General features: G+C 41.3%; 1 protein-coding gene across 5 annotated transcripts in view; it reads right to left on the minus strand.

Moving 5' to 3' along the window:
• GK5 (glycerol kinase 5) overlaps positions 1–19254 on the minus strand; it is a 79121-nt gene extending 59867 nt beyond the window's left edge. For 2 of the 5 annotated variants that reach the window (XM_034996193.1, XM_034996148.1), the window contains exons 1-3: positions 18987–19254; positions 10210–10303; positions 7159–7234 (exon numbers count right to left, since the gene is read on the minus strand). In XM_034996193.1, the coding sequence (XP_034852084.1) occupies positions 7159–7234; positions 10210–10303; positions 18987–19148 (332 nt within the window). In that variant the 5' untranslated portion in view covers positions 19149–19254. Of the gene's footprint in view, positions 1–7158; positions 7235–10209; positions 10304–18594; positions 18706–18986 lie in introns of all 5 variants that reach the window. The other 3 variants (XM_034996170.1, XM_034996159.1, XM_034996179.1) reach the window with 3 other exon arrangements.
• Positions 19255–20045: the final 791 nt, after the last annotated feature.

Here is a 20045-nt window from a genome sequence, read left to right on the forward strand (position 1 = left end):
AGGAGTTGAAAGTGGTTATGAGGAAATGTCATGAATCCTGAATCATACAAGTTTAAATTATACTATTTATATTGTGCAATTTTATATCTTAATGTGTAATTTTAGTTTTTAACAGATTAATTCATCGAATGTTCCTTAAATTGTGACTAATTTCTTCAGTCAGTGAGATGTTTAAAACTTATGCCTTTGAAAACAAATGTGATAACTCTAGAAATCTGATTTTCCCACTCCTCAGGGATTGCTGATTTTTCTTCGTTGAGGGTTGGAGTTGCCAGCTTGTGACTTTTTCAAACTATTTTTGCGAAGTGTGTATTCCTTGTTATGTGTGGTCTCTGAAGTTTCTGCAACTTCTGTTACCTCTGTGATCAGCTAGTGACCTGACAAAGATTTTCTTAAATGTCTGGCTCTAAAAAACCCCCCAAAGGTACTGGCCCTTTAAGTCTTCCAACAGATACAGCTTAAGAAAGTGACTGCAGCTGAGAGGGTCGGAATATAGGTAAGCATCTGTGCCAGTCCTGTAGGGCACGATCAAATCCACCAGAGCATACACACTCAAATTTTTGTAGGACAGTGTCCCGTCTGCCTGCCCTGGCACCAGCTACTCACTCCAGGAATGCAAGCTGCTTTCCTCACACCCGAAGCAGGGCTGAGGAGTAAAGGATGATTGCCGGTTTGCACACACCACTTACCTGAGAAGAGTAGCCTCTACCCTCATCCAGCATCCCCTAGTTGTTATAAGGCCTGATCAGGTTCTAGAGTTCTGAAATAGTTTACTACAACCTCTTTCCAACTCAGTGCTTGCTTTGACCAACCCTCACAGATTCCTTCTCCACTATTCTGCACAATGTCACTCTTTACCTCTTCCCTTTCAAGTTAACCATCTACCTTTCCAACACCTAACCTGGGATCATTCCAGCTTTCTTCTGTGTCTACTTCAATGCCAGAATCTTGTGAACTGATACCAATCCATATATATACAATATAACCTTGGCTATGTTCTCAGAGTCACTTAAAATGATAAAAGTCTTTCTCTTGTCCCTCATTAGTTTCCTCCCCATGCCCCGCAAATGGCACATCTTAATTTTCACCAGATTTCTTAAGCCCTAGGCCAGCATGGCCACCTGCTTCTCAAAGGAAGTAAGAACACAGGAATGACTTTCCTCAATTCCCCACTTCTTCCACTTCTCTTTTGGGTCAGAGGAAAAGCTTTTCCTCTCACGTCTCAGGCTGGCAGCTCCACCAGTACCCTCTATACCCATGCTTCCTGACTCTTCCATCACTTCATTTCATCAATATTCCATCAACTCTCTGTTCTACACATGCTTACATCTCCCCATCTTTGAAACAGAACCAAAAACATCTCTCCTGACCCAGGATGCCCCCCACACCTGACTAAGCCCCTTCAATGTTTCCTCATCACCTCCCATTACCTCAACTGAACACAATTCAAATGCAATTTAGATTTCTAATCATTCATGAAAATTACATTCACTATGGTAACCATTGCTTTCCTAATTTCCAGATTTACAGGCTCCTTTTCAATTTAACTTGACCTTTCTGCAATATTGACTCCTGACAATCACTTCTTCCTACCTAAAACTGTCACTTTCCTAAGCTTCCATGATATCATTGTGCTGTTTCTCCTCCTACCTCTCTAAGTATATGTTTTTAGTTTCCTTTGCAGATTTTTCTTCCTTAGACTGCCATTTAAATGCTGGTGCCTGCTGAGGGTTACATCCTTGGCCCCCTTCTCTTTTTAACTAGCTGCTCTCTCTAAAAACAAATCTGACCCACATCCATGAATGCAGTCACCACAGGACTATTCACCTCACTACATCTCTAGGGCCAGACGTTCACTTAAGTTCCATCCCCTCACAAACAGCTACCTTCCACAGATCTCCCAAGTTTGCTCCATGCCATCTCAAATGCAACACGTCCACCCAAACCTGCTGCCCCTCTTCCTCCACTGTGCCACACCTGAGTTAATGATAGCTTTTAGCTGCTTCAGCCAAAAACTAGGGGGAAGAGGGGTCATCCTAAATCTACAAAGGGATTCCATAACATCCCTGTAGTCTACCCTTTAATGGGGGAGGGGGGAACAAATGAGTAATTAAAACTATCATTTCACGTAAGGATCATGCTATGAAACACTGGCATGGTAAAGGAATAGAGTAAGTGGGGGTGAGAAGTGTTTTTATTTTTTTTTATTTTTTATTTTTTTAAAGATTTTATTTATTTATTTGAGAGAGAGAGAATGAGAGAGAGCAAGCACATGAAAGGGGGGAGGGTCAGAGGGAGAAGCAGACTCCCCGCTGAGCAGGGAGCCCGATGCGGGACTCAATCCAGGGACTCCAGGATCATGACCTGAGCTGAAGGCAGTCGCTTAACCAACTGAGCCACCCAGGCGCCCGAGGAGTGTTTTTAGATATGAAAGCAGAGACGTGAATAAACAATAGCCTTCAAAAAAATTTCTCAGACTTAGTCTCATTCCCCTCAAATCCACTATCTACCTGGATTCACCTGGGAGTGGTGCCTTCCTTATTTTACCCCTTGAATTCCACAGTACTGCTGATTCTTACTTAGAAAACTCCTACTCATCCTACAACGCTTGGCACAAATGACTCTGTAAAACCCTCCCTCATTCCGCCTTCTAAGCTATTCAGTGCCCCTCTTCAGCTCCTTCATTACCAGGTACACAGCAGTTCTACTAGGCAGATGTCTACCAGCCTGCACCCTAACAATCTAGGCTCACACTGTATCCCCCACTGGACTGTGAGCCTCCTGAAGACACAGTCTATTCACTTTAAGATTCTCACCCCCTAGCCCAGACACCAAAGAAGTATTTGATAAACGAAGGCTGCTATCAATGAGGACTATCAGACTGTGTCTGACAGAAATGAAATCTATGCATATATGATTCTCTGATGCCATTCTACACACAATAGCATCTATTTACATACTTAAATCTGATTTTTAATCACTGATTCATCAAATGCTTACCCAGCAATTTGTGCCAGGAGGTGGGGACATAGCTATGAAGAAAGGGATATGGCATCTTTGCTCCTATGAATATATTCTCTACCAGAGAAACCAAAGAAATACTTAATTACTCAATTGCTTGCTTACTACAGATAATAAGTCCTCTGAAGGAGAAACAACATGAGTATATTTAACAGGGACACCTTGCGCAGTGCAGGGGTCAGGAAAGACTTCTTTGAGAAATGACAATAGAATTGAGCTCTGAAGGATCAGTGGGAACAAACAAGGAGGTCGAACTCTCCTGACAAAATATATTACATGTTCAAAGGTTCTCAGACAGGATGAAGCATGATGTGTTAAGATGCTAGTACAGCTGAAGAACAAAGACGGGGAGAAGATCACAAGAGGAAAGTGACATCATTAGTTCATAACATGGTGGAAGACAATCTAGAATACTGATCTCAAGAAGTAGCACATATTCTGGGCGCCTGGGTGGCTCAGTTGTTAAGCGTCTGCCTTCGGCTCAGGTCATGATCCTGGGGTCCCGGGATCGAGTCCCACATCGGGCTCCCTGCTCGGCGGGAGGCCTGCTTCTCCCTCTCCCACTCCCCCTGCTTGTGTTCCTGCTCTCACTGCCTCTCTCTGTCAGATAAATAAAAATCTTAAAAAAAAAGAAGTAGCACATATTCTAATATTCCCTTAGCAGTGATTTGGGTTTGTTTTATCTCTGTCAATAATAAAAGGGGAAATGGAGGGAAAACATCAATAACAATATCATAAATGAGTTGCCTTAAACCTCTCTAACACATTCTGCCATTCCATGGCTCTTAATATATTTGTGTCATAATTGGTAAGAATCATTAACACAAGTATCAGGTATTACAATAAAAGATATATTTGGTGCTGTGGGAACACAGACTCATTTGTATACTTGTATTATGAGACTGTAAATTCCTTGAGGGCTGGTATTCGTACTCATTTTCATATTCAGCTCAGCAGCCGGCACAGTGCCTTACTCCCTGTAAGTCCTCAAATGGTTACTGAGTGAATCTCAGTTTGCTTGCATGACTCCCAGTTTATGTTACTAATTGGCACACACCCTGATCTGAGGTTACCTGGCAGAAGCCTCCCTGAGAGATGCAGAGATTGAAGAAACAAAACAGCTCAGGTATTTTAGGACAAAAGGAATTTAAAACAACCAAAATGGAGGAGATATCATTTTGTTATTTTAAGATGCAGGCTAAACACACCACTGATTAAATATATTGAAAAAAATTTTTTAACCTGAAGAATATGAAGAAAACGCAAAGACCAAGCTTCCTGGCATCTAAAGGAGGGGGAAGGAGAAAAACGAAAACAAAGTCCAAAGTTTTAGACTTCCTGACAGCAACAACCAGAAAATAATGTCTGTATGGTCAAGACAACAGGACTACGGCCGTGACTGCAGGAGAAAGAAACAGTGAGCTGGGGAGAGGAGGTGCAGGCCGGGACTGGAATGCACAGTAGACCGTGCCAGGGTCCTGTCCGTCACTCTTTCTCCAGAAAATGAGCACGAAGTACTTCCTGCTGGCTCAGAGCCATGCCACTTTTGTGCTGCATCTCAGTTCTTTGTTGTACAGCTCGTAGATCTGCCAACATTATGTGCTCCAGCGGCTCACCAGGACTCGGGGAGCATTATTTTAGGACCCCGTTATTTTAAGGTAAAAGAAGCACAAAGCCTTGTGTGGGGTTTTTTTTTTTGGACAATATCTAGTATTTCAGTTCCTACAAGCAAAGTTCCCAAGACTCAGGGCGCCTGGGTGGCTCAGTCGTTAAGTGTCTGTTTGGCTCAGGTCATGATCCCAGGATCCTGGGATCGAGCCCTGCATCGGGCTCCCTGCTCAGCAGGAAGCCTGCTTCTCCCTCTCCCACTCCCCCTGCTTGTGTTCCCTCTCTCGTTGTGTCTCTGTCAAATAAATAAATAAAATCTTTTAAAAAAAAAAGTTTCCAAGACTCAGGAAAGAATACAAACATCTCAAAAAAGGATAGCCACGGAGAAAACTCACAATTGTCTTAGGAAGAAATCTTACCCTTTCACAGGGACAACACCACCAGTAAGGGAGGTGAACCGTCTTGGAATCTGACTCTATTTCTTCCAAAAGTGAGATATGGTCCTATTGCCACATAAAAACTTTGCTTCCTAACATTTTGACCTCCTTGTCATGAATGACCTGCTATCTAGGTTTTGATGAAAACAATCTCTGTGGTCAATGACCTAATCTCCAAATCCAACAAAACATAACACTTCCAGTCGGTTATTTCCCTAGGAACACTCCCTTGCCCCTACTTCCATACCACCTACTTCCCAGATTTGTGTTTGTCCCATCATGCCAGCTTTTTGCTTTCTGACCCCCGTTATGGTGGGGGGAGGGGTGAATATTCATTGTCCAAATCCTCAGTCTTCTTTTTTTTCTATCCATATAATCTCTATCAGAGAACACACCTATTTCTCCAGACTCTGTCTATGTCAACAATTCTCAACTGGGAGTGATTCTGTCCCCCAGGGGACATTGGGCAATGTCTGGAGATGTTTCGGTTGTAAGAACTAGGGGTGTGGGGTGCTACTGGTATCTGGTGGGCAGAGACCAGGGATGCTGCTAAACACCCTACAATGCCCAGGATAGCCCCCAACAACAAGGAATCATTGGCCCAAAATGTCAATGGCGCCACTATTTAGAAACTACATCTACACAGATGACTTTAGTTCCTTTTTTCTTTCATCTGACTTGTTATGCCCAACACACTGGGTGGGAAGTTTGGGGAAGGCAGAGCGGGACTGCAGATGCAGGCAACCATCTGAGATACATATGCCCTGAAAGAAAGAGCACTTATCTAGAGGAAATGAGTCATGCCTTAGTTAAACCAGACAGACGTTCTAACCACCTTTGGGGTATCTCCACATTCACATGTCCCAAACCAAACACTTTTATCATATTCCCTTCCACCCACCCTCATCACCATCTAACTCATTCCTCCTCTAATGTTCTCTATAATTTCAGTCATATCCCCCCAAACATCAAGGCCAGAAATGTTGGTAAAGTTAAACTTCTTCCTCTAACCTAATACTGAAATAATGGCCAAGATCTTGTGAATTCAGCCCGATTAGGTTTCTTACACTTATCCCTACTTCTTATATCTACTACTTTTCTTCCCCACTGCCCCATGCTCAAGATGCCCTTTGGAGTCTAGTGCTTTCTAACAAAGAAACATTTTATAGAGTTTTGTGGTTGTTGTTATTGTTTTTGAAGAAACTCATGTTGGGGAACCTGGGTGGCTCAGTCAGTTAAGCATCTGCCTTTGGCTCAGGTCATGCATGATCCTGGAGTGCCGGGATCCAGCCCTGCATCGGGCTCCCTGCTCAGCGGGCAGCCTGCTTCTCCCTCTAACCCTCACCCCATCCTCATGCTCTCTCTCACTCTTTCAAATAAATAAATAAAATATTAAAAAAAAGTTTAAAGAAACTCATGTTGACGGCAATACGGGCATAGTAGAAAGAGCATGTTTGGGGTCAAAAAACAAATCTGGAACCTTGACTCTATTTATTAACTGAGTGGCCTTGAACCACTTACTTATCTCACTGAGCCCTGGTTTCTTTCTCTGTAAAAAAGACATAATACCTAAATAACAAGTTTGTTTGTTAGGATAATAGAACCTGAAATATCATAGATATTCACTATATGGTAGCCATTATAATTGTGTTTAATTTACACATACCTCATATGCTGTAGGTACTTAAATACTAAATTTGGAGTAGACTGAAAACATAAACCGTAATTATAGAATTGTGTTTATGAAACTTGTTAGGCTCTCCTGAATCTTTTTCGTTATAAGCTAATTTTTAAGATTTCAATCCATGCTTATTTGAAAAACTAACTTATGTCAAAAGAAAGGAATGGAGAATTTTAATGACAGTAACAATACTTTTTATTGTTATCATTTTATGTAAGTCAAGTCCAGATAACATGCAGGGAGCATATTTTACAATGCCAGAAAGTAGGCCCACTTTCATCTCTCTTATCCAAGTAAACTGCTATTAATTCACCAATTTAAAACTCTCCAAAAAGGTTTCACAGCAATGTAGCAACATATTCACTGTGGTACGAACCCAGCAACAGAATGCTTAGCACACAATGCACTTACTTGTTCCACGTAATAAAAGTTGCTCTCTGTGTTGAAATGCCAAGACCAACAATTTGATTCATCTCTATTCCTGCAGCTAAAAATAAAGATAGGTAAAACACATGTTTAAAAGCCAGTGAAGTTTTTCTTTACAATATTACAGCATGGGAAATAAATCATCCAATATAATATTTAAGAAAAACATCTGGGTTTAGCATTTAGTAACATAATTGGAGCTAATGAAGGAAGCATTACTAAGATGACTTTGTAGTAATTTCTTACTTAAAGGGAAAAAGTTCATATTCTAATAATAACAAAATGGGCTTTTTGCTTTAAATGTTAGAAAAAAAGCAAACACTACTCAAAGTAAGTTGGATTGTATTTTCTTCTTGATAACACTAAAAGACCGATCTTAATTCAAGTAATGATCAACCTATGAAAATTAATAAAGGGAAACCTCTCTAAAACGTAGTCAGGGCCATACCACTGGGTCAATTACAGGAAGACCTACCAATTACAGACCCCAAGAGAAGACTCCTCAGCAGGAAAGAATCAGCAATTATAGGTCCTAACAGGAAAAGATGTACTTTGCATCTCCTATAATAAATCTACTACCCCAGCCAATGAAAAACCATCATTACCCCAAACTCTTGCCTTTCTCCAATGGACTATAGTTAAAAACAATCCTTCCCAACCTCTTTCTCCTTTTCCACAAAATAACATTCCTTTCCTTTGTTTGCTGGACTTGCCTATGGTTTTTGCCATAGCTTGCTTGTCCCAAATTGTTATTCCTGAATAGGAATAAGGTCACCATACCATAATAGAAGCTGGTTGATGACAATAAAGGAAAACTCCCAGGGAAAATAGTATAATTACTGAAGCTTAGATCTTATTTTCCAACAAACAGATGCTAAGATGCAAATAAAAACATGGTCTTTCTGGGGCCCCTGGGTGGCTAAGTCTGTTAAGCGTCTGCCTTCAGCTCAGGTCATGATCCCAGGGTCCTGGGATCCAATCTGTGTCTGGTTCCTTGCTCAGCAGGGAGCCTGCTTCTCCCTCTCCCTCTGCTGCTCCCCCTAGTTGTGCGCGCTCTCTCTCTCTCTCTAATAAATAAACAAAATCTTTAAAAAAAAGAAAAAAAAACATGGTCTCTCTGGTTCATAGTTCTTAAAATATAGCTACTGGAGTATTTTTTTGTGATGCTCTTTCAGAAGAGTAATTTATCCCGCTAGGAAAATTAGGTACAACTTCAATTTGAGCACCAAGAAAGACAAATCACCCCCGGTACAGTACTCCTCCCCAAAATATTTAACCTGAATCTAATCATGGGGAAATAAATCAAGACAACAGCAAAATGCAGAACAGTCTAATAAACTGGTCTATACCTCTGAAAACTGTCAATACCATGAATAACATGCTCTAGATTAAAAGAGACTAGTAAATAAATAAATAAAGACCAGACAGACTGATTGCTAAATGCAATGCCTCACATTTGGATGCATTCTGGATTGGAAAAAAGTGATTAATGACTGAGATAAGAGGAATATTGAAGATTAAGTATTAGAAAATATTACTGTATTAATGTTAAATTTCCTCTGTGATATGTGCAGTGTGTTTATATAAGAGAATTCTCCTTTCTTTTGGAGATAATGCTGATGTATTTAGGGACAACAGGTTATTATGTCAAACCAACCCTTTTAACCGGGTCAAAAAAAGAGTTTGTAAAGAATGGTAAACACTGCTTAACATGTTTGAATCTGGGAAAGGCAAACAGGTGTTCCATGTACTATTCTTGCAGCTTTTTAAGTAAGTTTTGAAGTATTTCAAACCAAAAAGGCAAGAAGGAGAAGCAACTGAGCCACAAAAATGAAGTAAAAGATCTTTTAGTATATGTGCTGCCGAAGTGAGCACGAAGTAAAAGATCTTTTAGAATTCACATTTACAAGTCAGCTTTTGCCACATTCTTAAAGAAAGTTGCACTGAAAATGTCCTTAAAGGGCTAAGATTTCGGGCGCCTGGGTGGCTCAGTAGGTTAAGCATCTGGCTTCGGGTCAGGTCATGATCCCGGGGTCCTGGGATTGAGCCCCACATCGGGCTTACTGCTCAGAGGGAAGCCTGCTTCTCCCTCTGGCTCTGCACCCCCTGCTTGTGTGTGCTCTCTCTAACAAAAAAAAGCAAGCAAGCAAGCAAGCAAGCAAGCGGGCGCCTGGGTGGCTCAGTCGTTAAGTGTCTGCCTTCGGCTCAGGTCATGGTCCCAGGGTCCTGGGATCGAGTCCCGCATCAGGCTTCCTGCTCGGTAGGAAGCCTGCTTCTCCCTCTCCCACTCCCCCTGTGTGTTCCCTCTCTTGCTGTGTCTCTCTGTGTCAAATAAATAAATAAAATCTTAAAAAAAAAAGAAAATTTAAGAAAGAAAGAAAGAAAAGAGCTAATATTTCCCACCGTGACTATGGCCAAGACTTTGCATCAAGAGGTCACACAAAAAAATGAAAACAAAAACAAAAACTTGTTTAACAATAAAGGTAATTCGGGGCACCTGGGTGGCTCAGTAGGTTAAGCATCTGCCTTTGGCTCAGGTCATGAGCAGAGCCTGGCAAGGAGCCTGCTTTTCCCTCTTCCTCTACCCCTCCCCTTGTTTGTGCTCTCTCTCTCTCATTCTCTCTCTCGAATGAATAAATAAAATCTTAAAAAAAAAAAAAGGAATAAAGCTGTAAATTCCTGAGAGCAGGAACTGTGGGTTCTAATTTTGTTTATAACCCTCTAGTATTTTATACACAACAGAAGTCGAATGAGCACTAGCCACAACCTGGAATGAAGAAGGAAAATGAACCTTTATACCGTATTGAAAAAAGATTTAAGCCAGAGGACAGAGAGAGTTGCTGTTACCTTTCCTTGACAAAGTGGTTAACAATTAACCACAGATGTCTGCCGAAAAAATACTAGGAAATTTTACCCCAGTAAAACAACATTCCTGTAATTATAATTTAGGAAACCCATAAAATTCTACAGACTGAGGAACACTCTTACTACAAACAAAATACACTTTATTATTTTTATTTTTGCAAGCCTAATTACCTTTAACAGATTCCTTTATTACAGTTACAAACTGAAGCCAGAGAACATCGGGATCAATTTCAACCCAGCCAGCTTGAGGATAAAGATTTTCTATCTATTTAGAAAAAGAAAATTTAGTAAAAACAACATTAGATCAAGTCAATAATATCTGGGTCTTAAAATTTTTTAAATGGTTAAAATGATTACAACATGATTTCATTTATTATCTAATTCATTTTTATTGTTAAAATGGAAAATATGAAATAAAGTTTTCCTCAGTTCATGAATTTACAGAAAATTTTAGCTTTCTTTGTTTTATCTTTACTTTCCAAGTTTTCTATAATGAAGACGTACCATTTTTATGAGAAAAATTTTTAAAAAAAACAAAAATTAACAAAGTACCAAGTTCTGATTCAGACTATGATGGAGGAAGCACACTCCACCCTGTCTCCACCACTGAATGCAGAGATAAAACCTGGACCGAATGCATGTGGACTCTAAAAAGTCTACGGGGGGCAGGAAGATAGGGGAAGATAAGAATTCCAGTACTACTAACTGGTGGTGAGTTTCCCATTTTTTTCCTGATATTCCCTGGCCTAGACTCAAGCAAGTCCATAAAACCAGAAGTGGGTACCAGGATCAGCGGAAACTCCAGAAACTCTCATGTTTTGGCTAACACTCAGAGAGAATGGGAGAAGTCCCCCATATATCTTTTTTTCTCCCGCTTGCCTCCATACTTTTGTACCCAGGTTATCTTGTAGTAGTGATTGCACCAGTAATCTCAAGTACCTAAAATACTGAAGGAGGTAAAACTTCTCCAACCAGAGGAGGTGTGGCCCAAGACCGCCATGTTTTGTTTTTTTTGGTTTGTTTCTCTCTCTGTGCTTTTGATGTGTAGCCCCAGCTGTGGGCATAGGAAGTGCCGGCAGAGTAGTGTAATGAAAGCTCCAGCTTTCTGGCAAGAGGAGCCAAAAGGGGAAACTCAGGGAACCAAAAAGTGCCAGGACAATCTCAGAGAGGGAGGAGCTTAGGAAAGCTCCTCCAGAAAGTTGCGTATGAATTCCAAAGTTCACCTCGAAGCTGTACCTGTTTGAACATAATCTAAACAGCATAGCAAAGATATAAAGAACTAAGGGACAGACCCCTACCCAGGTGCCAGACTGGCTACTGGGTGGCACATTCACAGGGCAGATGCAAACAGTACTGCCAAGATTTTGGAAATGACAAACACTGAAACCAAGGTCCACAAAAGACTGGTAGAATTTGGGGGCGCCTGGGTGGCTCAGTCGTTAAGCGTCTGCCTTTGGCTCAGGTCATGATCCCAGGGTCCTGGGATTGAGCCCAGCATCGGGCTCCCTGCTCGGCAGGAAGCCTGCTTCTCCCTCTCCCACTCCCCCTGCTTGTGTTCCCTCTCTCGCTGTGTCTCTCTCTGTCAAATAAATAAATAAAATATTAAAAAAAAAAAAAAAAAAAGACTGGTAGAATTTGTAGCTTGAACCCAACTGCATTAATTGCCTGGTAAAAGAAAAATAGCAACGTTCATCATAGGATTTACACAAGACCCTGAGTCTTATAACACTATATTCAAAATGTCCATGATATAATCTGAAATTACCAGGTATATGAAGAACTAGAAAAATCTCACCTCACATGGGAAAAGATAATAGATACCAATGCCAAGATGACAGATACCTGATCAAGACTTCATAAGCAGCTATTACAAAAATGTTCCAAGAACAACGGGCAAATTCTTTTGAAACAAATGGCAAGATAGAAAGTCTCAGCCAAGAAATATAAGACAAAAGGAAACCAAAATAAAATTTTTAGAATTGAAAAATACAATAATTAGGAGAATGGGAGAAATGGAGAGATGCTGGTCAAGGGGAGTACAAACTTTCAGTTATAAGATGAATAAGTTCTGGAGACCTAATATACGCATGGTGACTATAATAATAATGTACTGTACACCTGAAATTTGCTAAGAGAACAGTTCTCAAGTGTTCTCAACACACACACAAATAGTAACTATGTGAGGTAATGGGTATGTAATCGTTTTACAATGTATATGTGTACCAAAACATCATGTTGTACACCTTACCTATATGCAACTTTTATTTGTCAATCATACCTCAGTAAAGCTGGAAAAATCAATTTAAAAAAGAAAAATATAATAATTAAAATAAACATACTGAATGGGCTCAATAGTAGAATAAAAATAACAGAAGAAAGTCAGTAAACCAAAGATAGATCAATAGAATTTATCTAACTTCAATAACAGAAAGAAAAAATATTGGAAAAAAAGAATGAATAAAGCCTCAGGGATCTATGAGACAGGAGCAAAGGATCTAGTATTTATGAGCATCAGAGTCCCCAAAGAAGGAAAGAAAAGAGTTCAGTGCAAAAAAAAAAAAAAAAAAAAATTACTTCAGGGAAGTAATAGTGCTAAAAACTTTCCAAGTTCAGTGGAAGATTTAAAATCTACATATTCAAGAAACTTAGAAGACTCCTAAAAGGATAAGTCCAAAGCATTACACATTCAGATCCAGCATAATTAAAATGTTGAAAACCAAACTAAGGAAAAATCCTGAAAGCAGCCACACATGTTACATATATAGAACAATGATTCTGTATGGCTGCAGATTTCTCATCAGAGCCATGGAGGCCAGGAGGAAGTGGCTCAACATTTTTAAAGTGCTAAAGAAATGCCATCTACAATTGTATATCAAAATCCCCCAGTAGAATTTTTGTAGATACAGACATGATGATTCTAAAATTTATAGGAAAAAGCAAAAGAACTAAAATAACCCAAACAATGCTGACAAAGCCTAAAACTGGAGGAACCACACTACATAATTTTAAGACTTACTATAATGTTACATTAATCAAAACAATGTGCTACTAGCATAAAAACACACAAATAGGGGTGCCTGGGTGGCTCAGTTGGTTAAGCATCCGACTCTTGATTTTGGCTTAGGTCATGATCTCAGGGTCCTGAGATCCAGCCTAGAGTTGGGCTCAGTGCGGAGCGTGGAGCGGAGTCTGCTTGTTCCTCTCCCTCCCCCCACTTGCTCTCTCTCTCTCCCCCTCTAAAATAAATAAAATCTTTTTGTAAAAAATAGACAAATAGGTATCAATGGAACAGAGTCCAGAAATAGACTGACACAAATAAAGCTAATTCATTTTTGACAAGTGTATACAAGGCAATTCAGTGGAAAAAAACAACAACAGCTTTTTCAACAGATGGAACAATCAGACACCTATATGCAAAAAAATTAACTTCAACCTCACATCTTAAACAAAACTTAACTCAAAACTGATCACAGGTCTAAATTTAAGACATAAAACTGCAAAATGTTTAGACGAAAACACAGGAAGAAAATCTTTGTGATGTGGGGTTAGGTGAAGAGCTCTTAGACATGACACCAGAATTACCATTCACAAAACAGAGAAATTGATAAATTGGACTTCATCAAAATTAAAAACATTTGCCCTGCAAAAGACACAGTTAAGAAAATGAAAAGACAAAGTGCAGACTGATTTAAAATATCTGTAAATCACACATCCAACACAGGACTTACATTCAGAATATATGAAGAAACCTCAAAATTCAACAGTAAGAAAACAAACAACCCAATCAAAAAATGAGCAAAAGACTTGAACAGGCACTTTGCCAAAGAAGATATATATGGATAGCAAATATGCATAGAGAAATATTCAACATCACTAAACATTAGGGAAATGCAAATCAAAACCACAATGAGATACCACTACATCTATCAGAATGCATAAAATAAAAAACACTAACAATTTCAAGTGTCAGTGAAGAACATGTGGAACTCTTACACATGGCTGGTGGAAATGCAAAATGGTACAGCCACTCTAGAAAAGCATGGTAATTTTTTTGTTAAGTTAAACATTAACTTACTATATGACCCAACAGTACCACTCTTGGGTATTTATTCTAGAGAAAACGAAACTTAGGTTCACATTAAAATCTGTACACAAATGTTTATAGCAGCTGTAGTCACAATCACCAGAAACATGGATATAACCCAATTGTACTTCAGCTGGTGAATGAATGTGGCACATCGGTCTAATGGATTACTACTTAGAAATAAAAAGGAATGAACTACTGATAGACATAATATGGAGAAATCTAAAAAGCATTATGCTGAAAAAAGCCAGTCTCCAAAGGCTACTGACTGTATTGTTCCACTTATAAGGCATTCTCAAAAAGACAAAACTATGGACACGGAAAATTGATCCGTGTTAGGTATGGGAGGGGTATGACTACAAAGGGCTAGCATGAGGGAGTTTTTTGGATTACTCCTACGTTGGCTAAAAATCACAGAACTTATTCACCAAAAAGGCAATTTTACTGTAAGTTATTTAAAACATAAAAAGAAGCCATAGCTTCAGTTTAACATGATGGCTTAAACCTACATATCTTATCTCCAATTCCTCTCAAGATTCCATTAAAATAAAAATGTTAAAAGGGTTTATGCAGAGAGACAATGCTAAGAGAGCAAACAGGCTCAGGCCAGGTTTTAACAAAATGTTTTTAATATGAACAGTGAGTGGGTTGGTGGCACATGGCTAAACAGAGGAGAAAACTGGTACTTCACTCCCTCCTCAGATGACCACATCTTTGCTCAACCCCTGGCAGAGATTCTATGGTAAAATCCTGAATAGTAGAGGTCCCTCCAAAGACTGGGATGCCAGATGGGGCTGAACCCAAGATTGGTTCAAAGTCTTTAAAAGGATCCCCAATCCCCAATCCCTTCCTCCAGCCAGATCACTGCCCCTCCCTAACCAGGCAGAAGGTAAAAGGTTTACTCTCCAAAGGGACTGAACCAGAAGAATGCTTTCTTTGCAAATACCAGATATAGCTGAGTAGGGTAAGACTACTGAGTGGTACTGAAAATAGGAACGACCAGGGCGCTCAGTGGGTGGCTCAGTCGTTAAGCGTCTCATCTGCTTTCAGCTCAGGTCAAGATCCCAGCATCCTGGTATGGAGCCCCGCGTCAGGCTCCCTGCTCCTCGGGAAGCCTACTTCTCCCTCTCCCACTCCCCCAGCTTGTGTTCACTCTCTCACTGTGTCTCTCTCTGTCAAATAAATAAATAAAATCTTAAAAAAAAAGAAAGAAAGAAAATAGGAACAACCAAAAACCAACCAAAGATCTAACATGTAAGAAAAGACCAAAATAAAGACAAGGAATGCTGAGGAAACAGGGAACATGTGGGAAGCGTGAGGGTGACAAGGTCTGATATGAAAAAAGGATCTACTACTCCCTGGTGAGTTCCCAGAGACAGACTTAACAAAATCTATTCCCCTTCTATCAAATAATATGTTTTTTCTATGCAAGACTTTCATGACCACAGACGAATGCCTCAACTGCAATAAACACTTCCTCATCCCAAAAAACTCAAAAAACTTGAAGATGGCGCTGCAGGGTCAATCCCCTCCACTCCACCAGCCCGGAGAGCTCACTATTCCTAAACATGTCACAATAGTGAAATCTCCTCCTGTACCGAAGGAAGACCAAACCAAAATTAGACAAGAGGATAACCAAAGCTAAGAAGATTTGTTTTGCTGATTACAAACAAAACAAAACACAGCAAACAACTAGAATTTTTCAAGACTGTCCAGAAGGGTACACACTAGTACAGATTGTACTGTTCTCCTTGGACTGGCCTTTCTGTCCTGTTCTTCCAACCAAGATGTTATTATTCTTCATGGTTTCTCACATATAGCATCATGTTCCAATGGGAAACATGATAAATTTTCTCCTTAAAACTAGAAACATCAAATATTGACGTGTGGATTTTCAAATCTGAATACTATTCTGGTATATAACACCAATACTTAAGAATCTATACAAAAATTTTTTAAAAATACAAATTATAAAAAATAAAATAAAAAATACAAATTATAGGGGCGCCTGGGTGGCTCAGTCATTAAGTGTCTGCCTTCGGCTCAGGTCATGATCCCAGGGTCCTGGGATCGAGCCCCGCATAGGGCTCCCTGCTCAGCGGGAAGCCTGCTTCTCCCTCTCCCACTCCCCCTGCTTGTGCTCTCTCTCTCGCTGTATCTCTCTCTGTCAAATAAATAAATAAAATCTTTAAAAAAAATACAAATTATAGAAAAAGCCTAAAAATGTATCTCTGCTATTAAAAAATGAATGCCACAAGAAATAAAACTGGTCTTCTGAGAGGCCTAGTACTAGCTTCTTAACATAAAGGGTTCATGTTTGGGATTTCAATTTTAATTAAAAGACCAATACAGCCTATTATGTTCTTATCTCTAAGGGTGATCTCTTCACTTTTTCTCTGTCTCGCTTTTAAACTATTTACGTGGCAATATCAGTCAAATCCTATACTAAGAGGTTTTGGGTTTCTATTATATATAGTCTTATCATCATTTTAGCAGGGATGTGATTTTCGCTTGAGAAAATAAACAAAAGTTCTGTGTCCAATCCAGTTTCATGAAGCAAACTGAATTCCTAATACTTCAATTAAATGCAATTCAATGATTTATTCTGTACCCATGAGGTAATAAATCAGGTGCTAAGTAGCAATGTAGGCCAAGAACCTTTTCCTCAAAGAACTTCAAGTATCCAAGGGCGCCTGGGTGGCTCAGTCGTTAAGCGTCTGCCTTTGGCTCAGGTCATGATCTCAGGGTCCTGGGACAGAGCCCTGCATGGGCCTCCCTGGTTGGCAGGGAGCCTGCTTCTCCCTCTCCTGCTTCTCCCTCTCCCACTCCCCCTGCTTGTGTTCCCTCTCTCGCTGTCTCTATCTCTGTCAAAAAATAAATAAAATCTTAAAAAAAAACCTCCAGCTATCTGAAATAAATGACCAATTTCTGGTTGTTCTTTTCTAATTTCTAATTCGTTATGGACCAACAATTTTTAAGACACAATTAAAACAATTTTCTAGGAAAAAATTACATACAAAATAGAATCCCAAATGTTTCATTTTTAAGATCAGCAGACATAAAACTACTCTAGTAAACTGCTACACAAGTTTCTAAATCTTAATTTCTTCATCGCTACCCCAGGTGCCCAGGAACTATACTTATACCTGGGTGGCTCAGTAGGTTAAGCATCTGGCTTCAGGTCAGGTCATGATCCCGGGGTCCTGGGATCGAGTCCCATATGGGGTTTCTTGCTCAAAGGGGAGCCTGCTTCTCCCTCTGCCTGCTCTGCCTGGGGCTCTCCCTGCTTGTGCTCTCTCTCTCTCTCTGACAAATAAAATCTTGAAAGAAAGAAAGAAAGAAAAGAACAGAACTGCTATGAACTCTTACCACAGTTGGAGAGCCATTGCTATAAACTCCTTAATCTACGTGTTTCATCCTTTGAGGGCAGGGACTTTTTATATTTTTAACTCCTATCTTTCCAGACACTTCACGGCTGAGAGTCTAAGCAAGCCATTCTAGTCTCCTGCTACTCACAGCAATCTTGATTCATAGTTTAGATTCCTACCTCATTTCTAAAAAACGAATCATTTGTCCCGAATTATACAACAACTGAAACTTTGTATTTTCTGACAATCCATGTCCCCCTTTGGCTCCAAATATTTCAATTAAAAAATCACTGCCTAAAACAAAAGTACTTTGTGTCTAGAATTATGAGGAAGACTGTGTGAAAAGTATCCTTGTGTTGTGATAAAGATTCAAAAAGATAAGACACACACAGTCGCCAAAGGACAGTGTTCTTTCAGGTTGGGGGAAGGATGGCGTGTGTAGGGTGGGTGGGCAGTGTTTCTGCACAGGTAGCCAGAGAAGGGCCCAGCTGCTTAATCCCAGCTCACTGTTCTGGTCCAGAAACCAGAATGAAATGAAACTCCCCCATTTTCTCAACGCAGTCACTTGCATAGATCTGCCCCTGGGCAACTGCTATGGTTAAAAACACTCTTTAAGGGGTTGGGAAGAAGAGTGAGAACTGAACAAACGGAGAATCCAGTGCTGCTGGGTGGGAATGGTTTAGGTATCTAATGGCTCCTAACACTGCTAACATAAAAAGAGGTTGATATTGGAAAGAAGGGTAAGAACACCACATCCAATCCACATTATTTTTGGTGCGCACGCAGAAATCAACACTTCATTAAAATAAGAACAGAAGAGCACCAATCTGTTGGTTGCTTTACTAATAAGAAGTAAGGATTTGGTAGGTTTCTCAAACCAGAAAAAGGTAGTTTTATCAATGCTCAAAGATGGAAAGGAGAAAAGTAATGACAATACAGCCTTCAAAACTTGTCCAGTTCCTCTAATATCCATGAAAATCAGTCGCTCAGATGAGGAACCAGCACTCTGAGAAGCAGTTAATAATGACAACTGAGGAACGGACAATAAATTCTATCAAGATCTGAAACACCGAAATGTAAATAAAGACGGGGTTGGAAGCCTACCGAGGAAGTGGGAAAAACCTAGCAAGTCACGAAGCACCTTCTGGTTGGATACGCGCCGCGTGCTCTGCCCTGCCCTGCGAGTCTCCGCAGTCCCACCCAGGAAAGGCGAATCTGCAGGTGACAGAAGCGAGAGAAGGGCCCCCGGTCACAAACCGGGCCCCTCCTGCCCTCAGCCAGAACAGGAACGGCGCGCAGGTTTCAGCCCTGCCCTGCGAGGTAAGACTGAGATCTGGCCGCTCCTCGCCCGCCGCTCAGGACCGAGGGCCCGCCGGTGCTGCAGGTGGCTGCATTCCGGCTGGATGTCGCGGACCCGGCCGCTCGCCTCCCGCGACCAGATCCCGGGTGCTCTGTGCGACCCTGACCCGCAGCCCCGACGCCCGCTCCCCGGTCACCTTCTGCACGCTGGAGCCGCGAATCAGCGTCGCGTGGTCATAGACGTGGCAGCGGATCACCGAGCTGCCCACGTCCAGCCCCAGCACAAAGCGCGCGGGAGACTGGCCCGCCGCGCTCTGCTCCGGGCGCCTCTGCTCCTGGAGCGCGCGCACCCCCAACATCCCGACCCTGCAAGCCTCCACGCAACGACCGCCTGCGGAGCGAGCGCGTTTAGAGAGGCCCGCACTTCAGGGGCCGAGCGCGCCCCGCGGGGCCGCACCCCCCGGCCCTCCCCTCCGCGAGATCCGGGAAGCGCCCCGCCCCTGCCACGGGGCCCGCCCCAACGCCGTGACGTCACGGCTGCGCAAATACCCTTTGGGGGCGTGTGCTGGGACTGGGCGGCCGCGTGGGGCCCTTGGAGGTGAGCGAGTTCGCAGGAACGGTGCCCGTGTGTCTTTCAACCTTAGTTGCATTTTATGAATATCTATTAAGAAAAGTAAAGTGACCTGAAAAGAAATGAGAAATGCAGCCTAAAGTATATATTAATAAACAATCGCGCCCCCCAAGACTTCTTTCCCAAGAAAACCTGGTAAAATGCACGTATAATACACATCAGTAAATACTTGTAAATGCAGTAACACACAGAGGAAGACCTTCCCCAAGCCTCTGGTGGGGAAAAGGGGACAAAGCGTAGGGTGGCCTCTTTTACTATCAAGCCCCCAACACCCCCACCCCAGCAGTTACATTTTTTAGCCAGGAAGACCCTGTGGCCGAAAGGGGTAGAAAGGAGGCCTATGGCAATTTCGAGATTCCTGTAGCTTCAGTTCACCTGCCAAGAGCCAAGGGGCCTTCCCAGGGGGTGGCCCAGCTCCCAAGTTTGCAAGCCTGATACGTAGGGAGTAGGGAGGTGTTAATGCCTGCTCCAGCCACCTCCACCACCAGCACCACTCAAAAACACCAGTGCCTGAAAATATTCATTATCTTCTTCTTTGTAAAATTATGAAAGTAATATGGATACGTGCTTTTTGTGAAAATAGTTTAACAGTGCCATTAAAAAGTAAAGGATCTTCATTTTGAAC

This window comes from Mirounga leonina, unplaced genomic scaffold (genome assembly GCF_011800145.1).
Source record: "Mirounga leonina isolate KUSES-001 unplaced genomic scaffold, KU_Mleo_1.0 Mir_115, whole genome shotgun sequence".
Lineage (NCBI taxonomy): Eukaryota > Metazoa > Chordata > Mammalia > Carnivora > Phocidae > Mirounga > Mirounga leonina.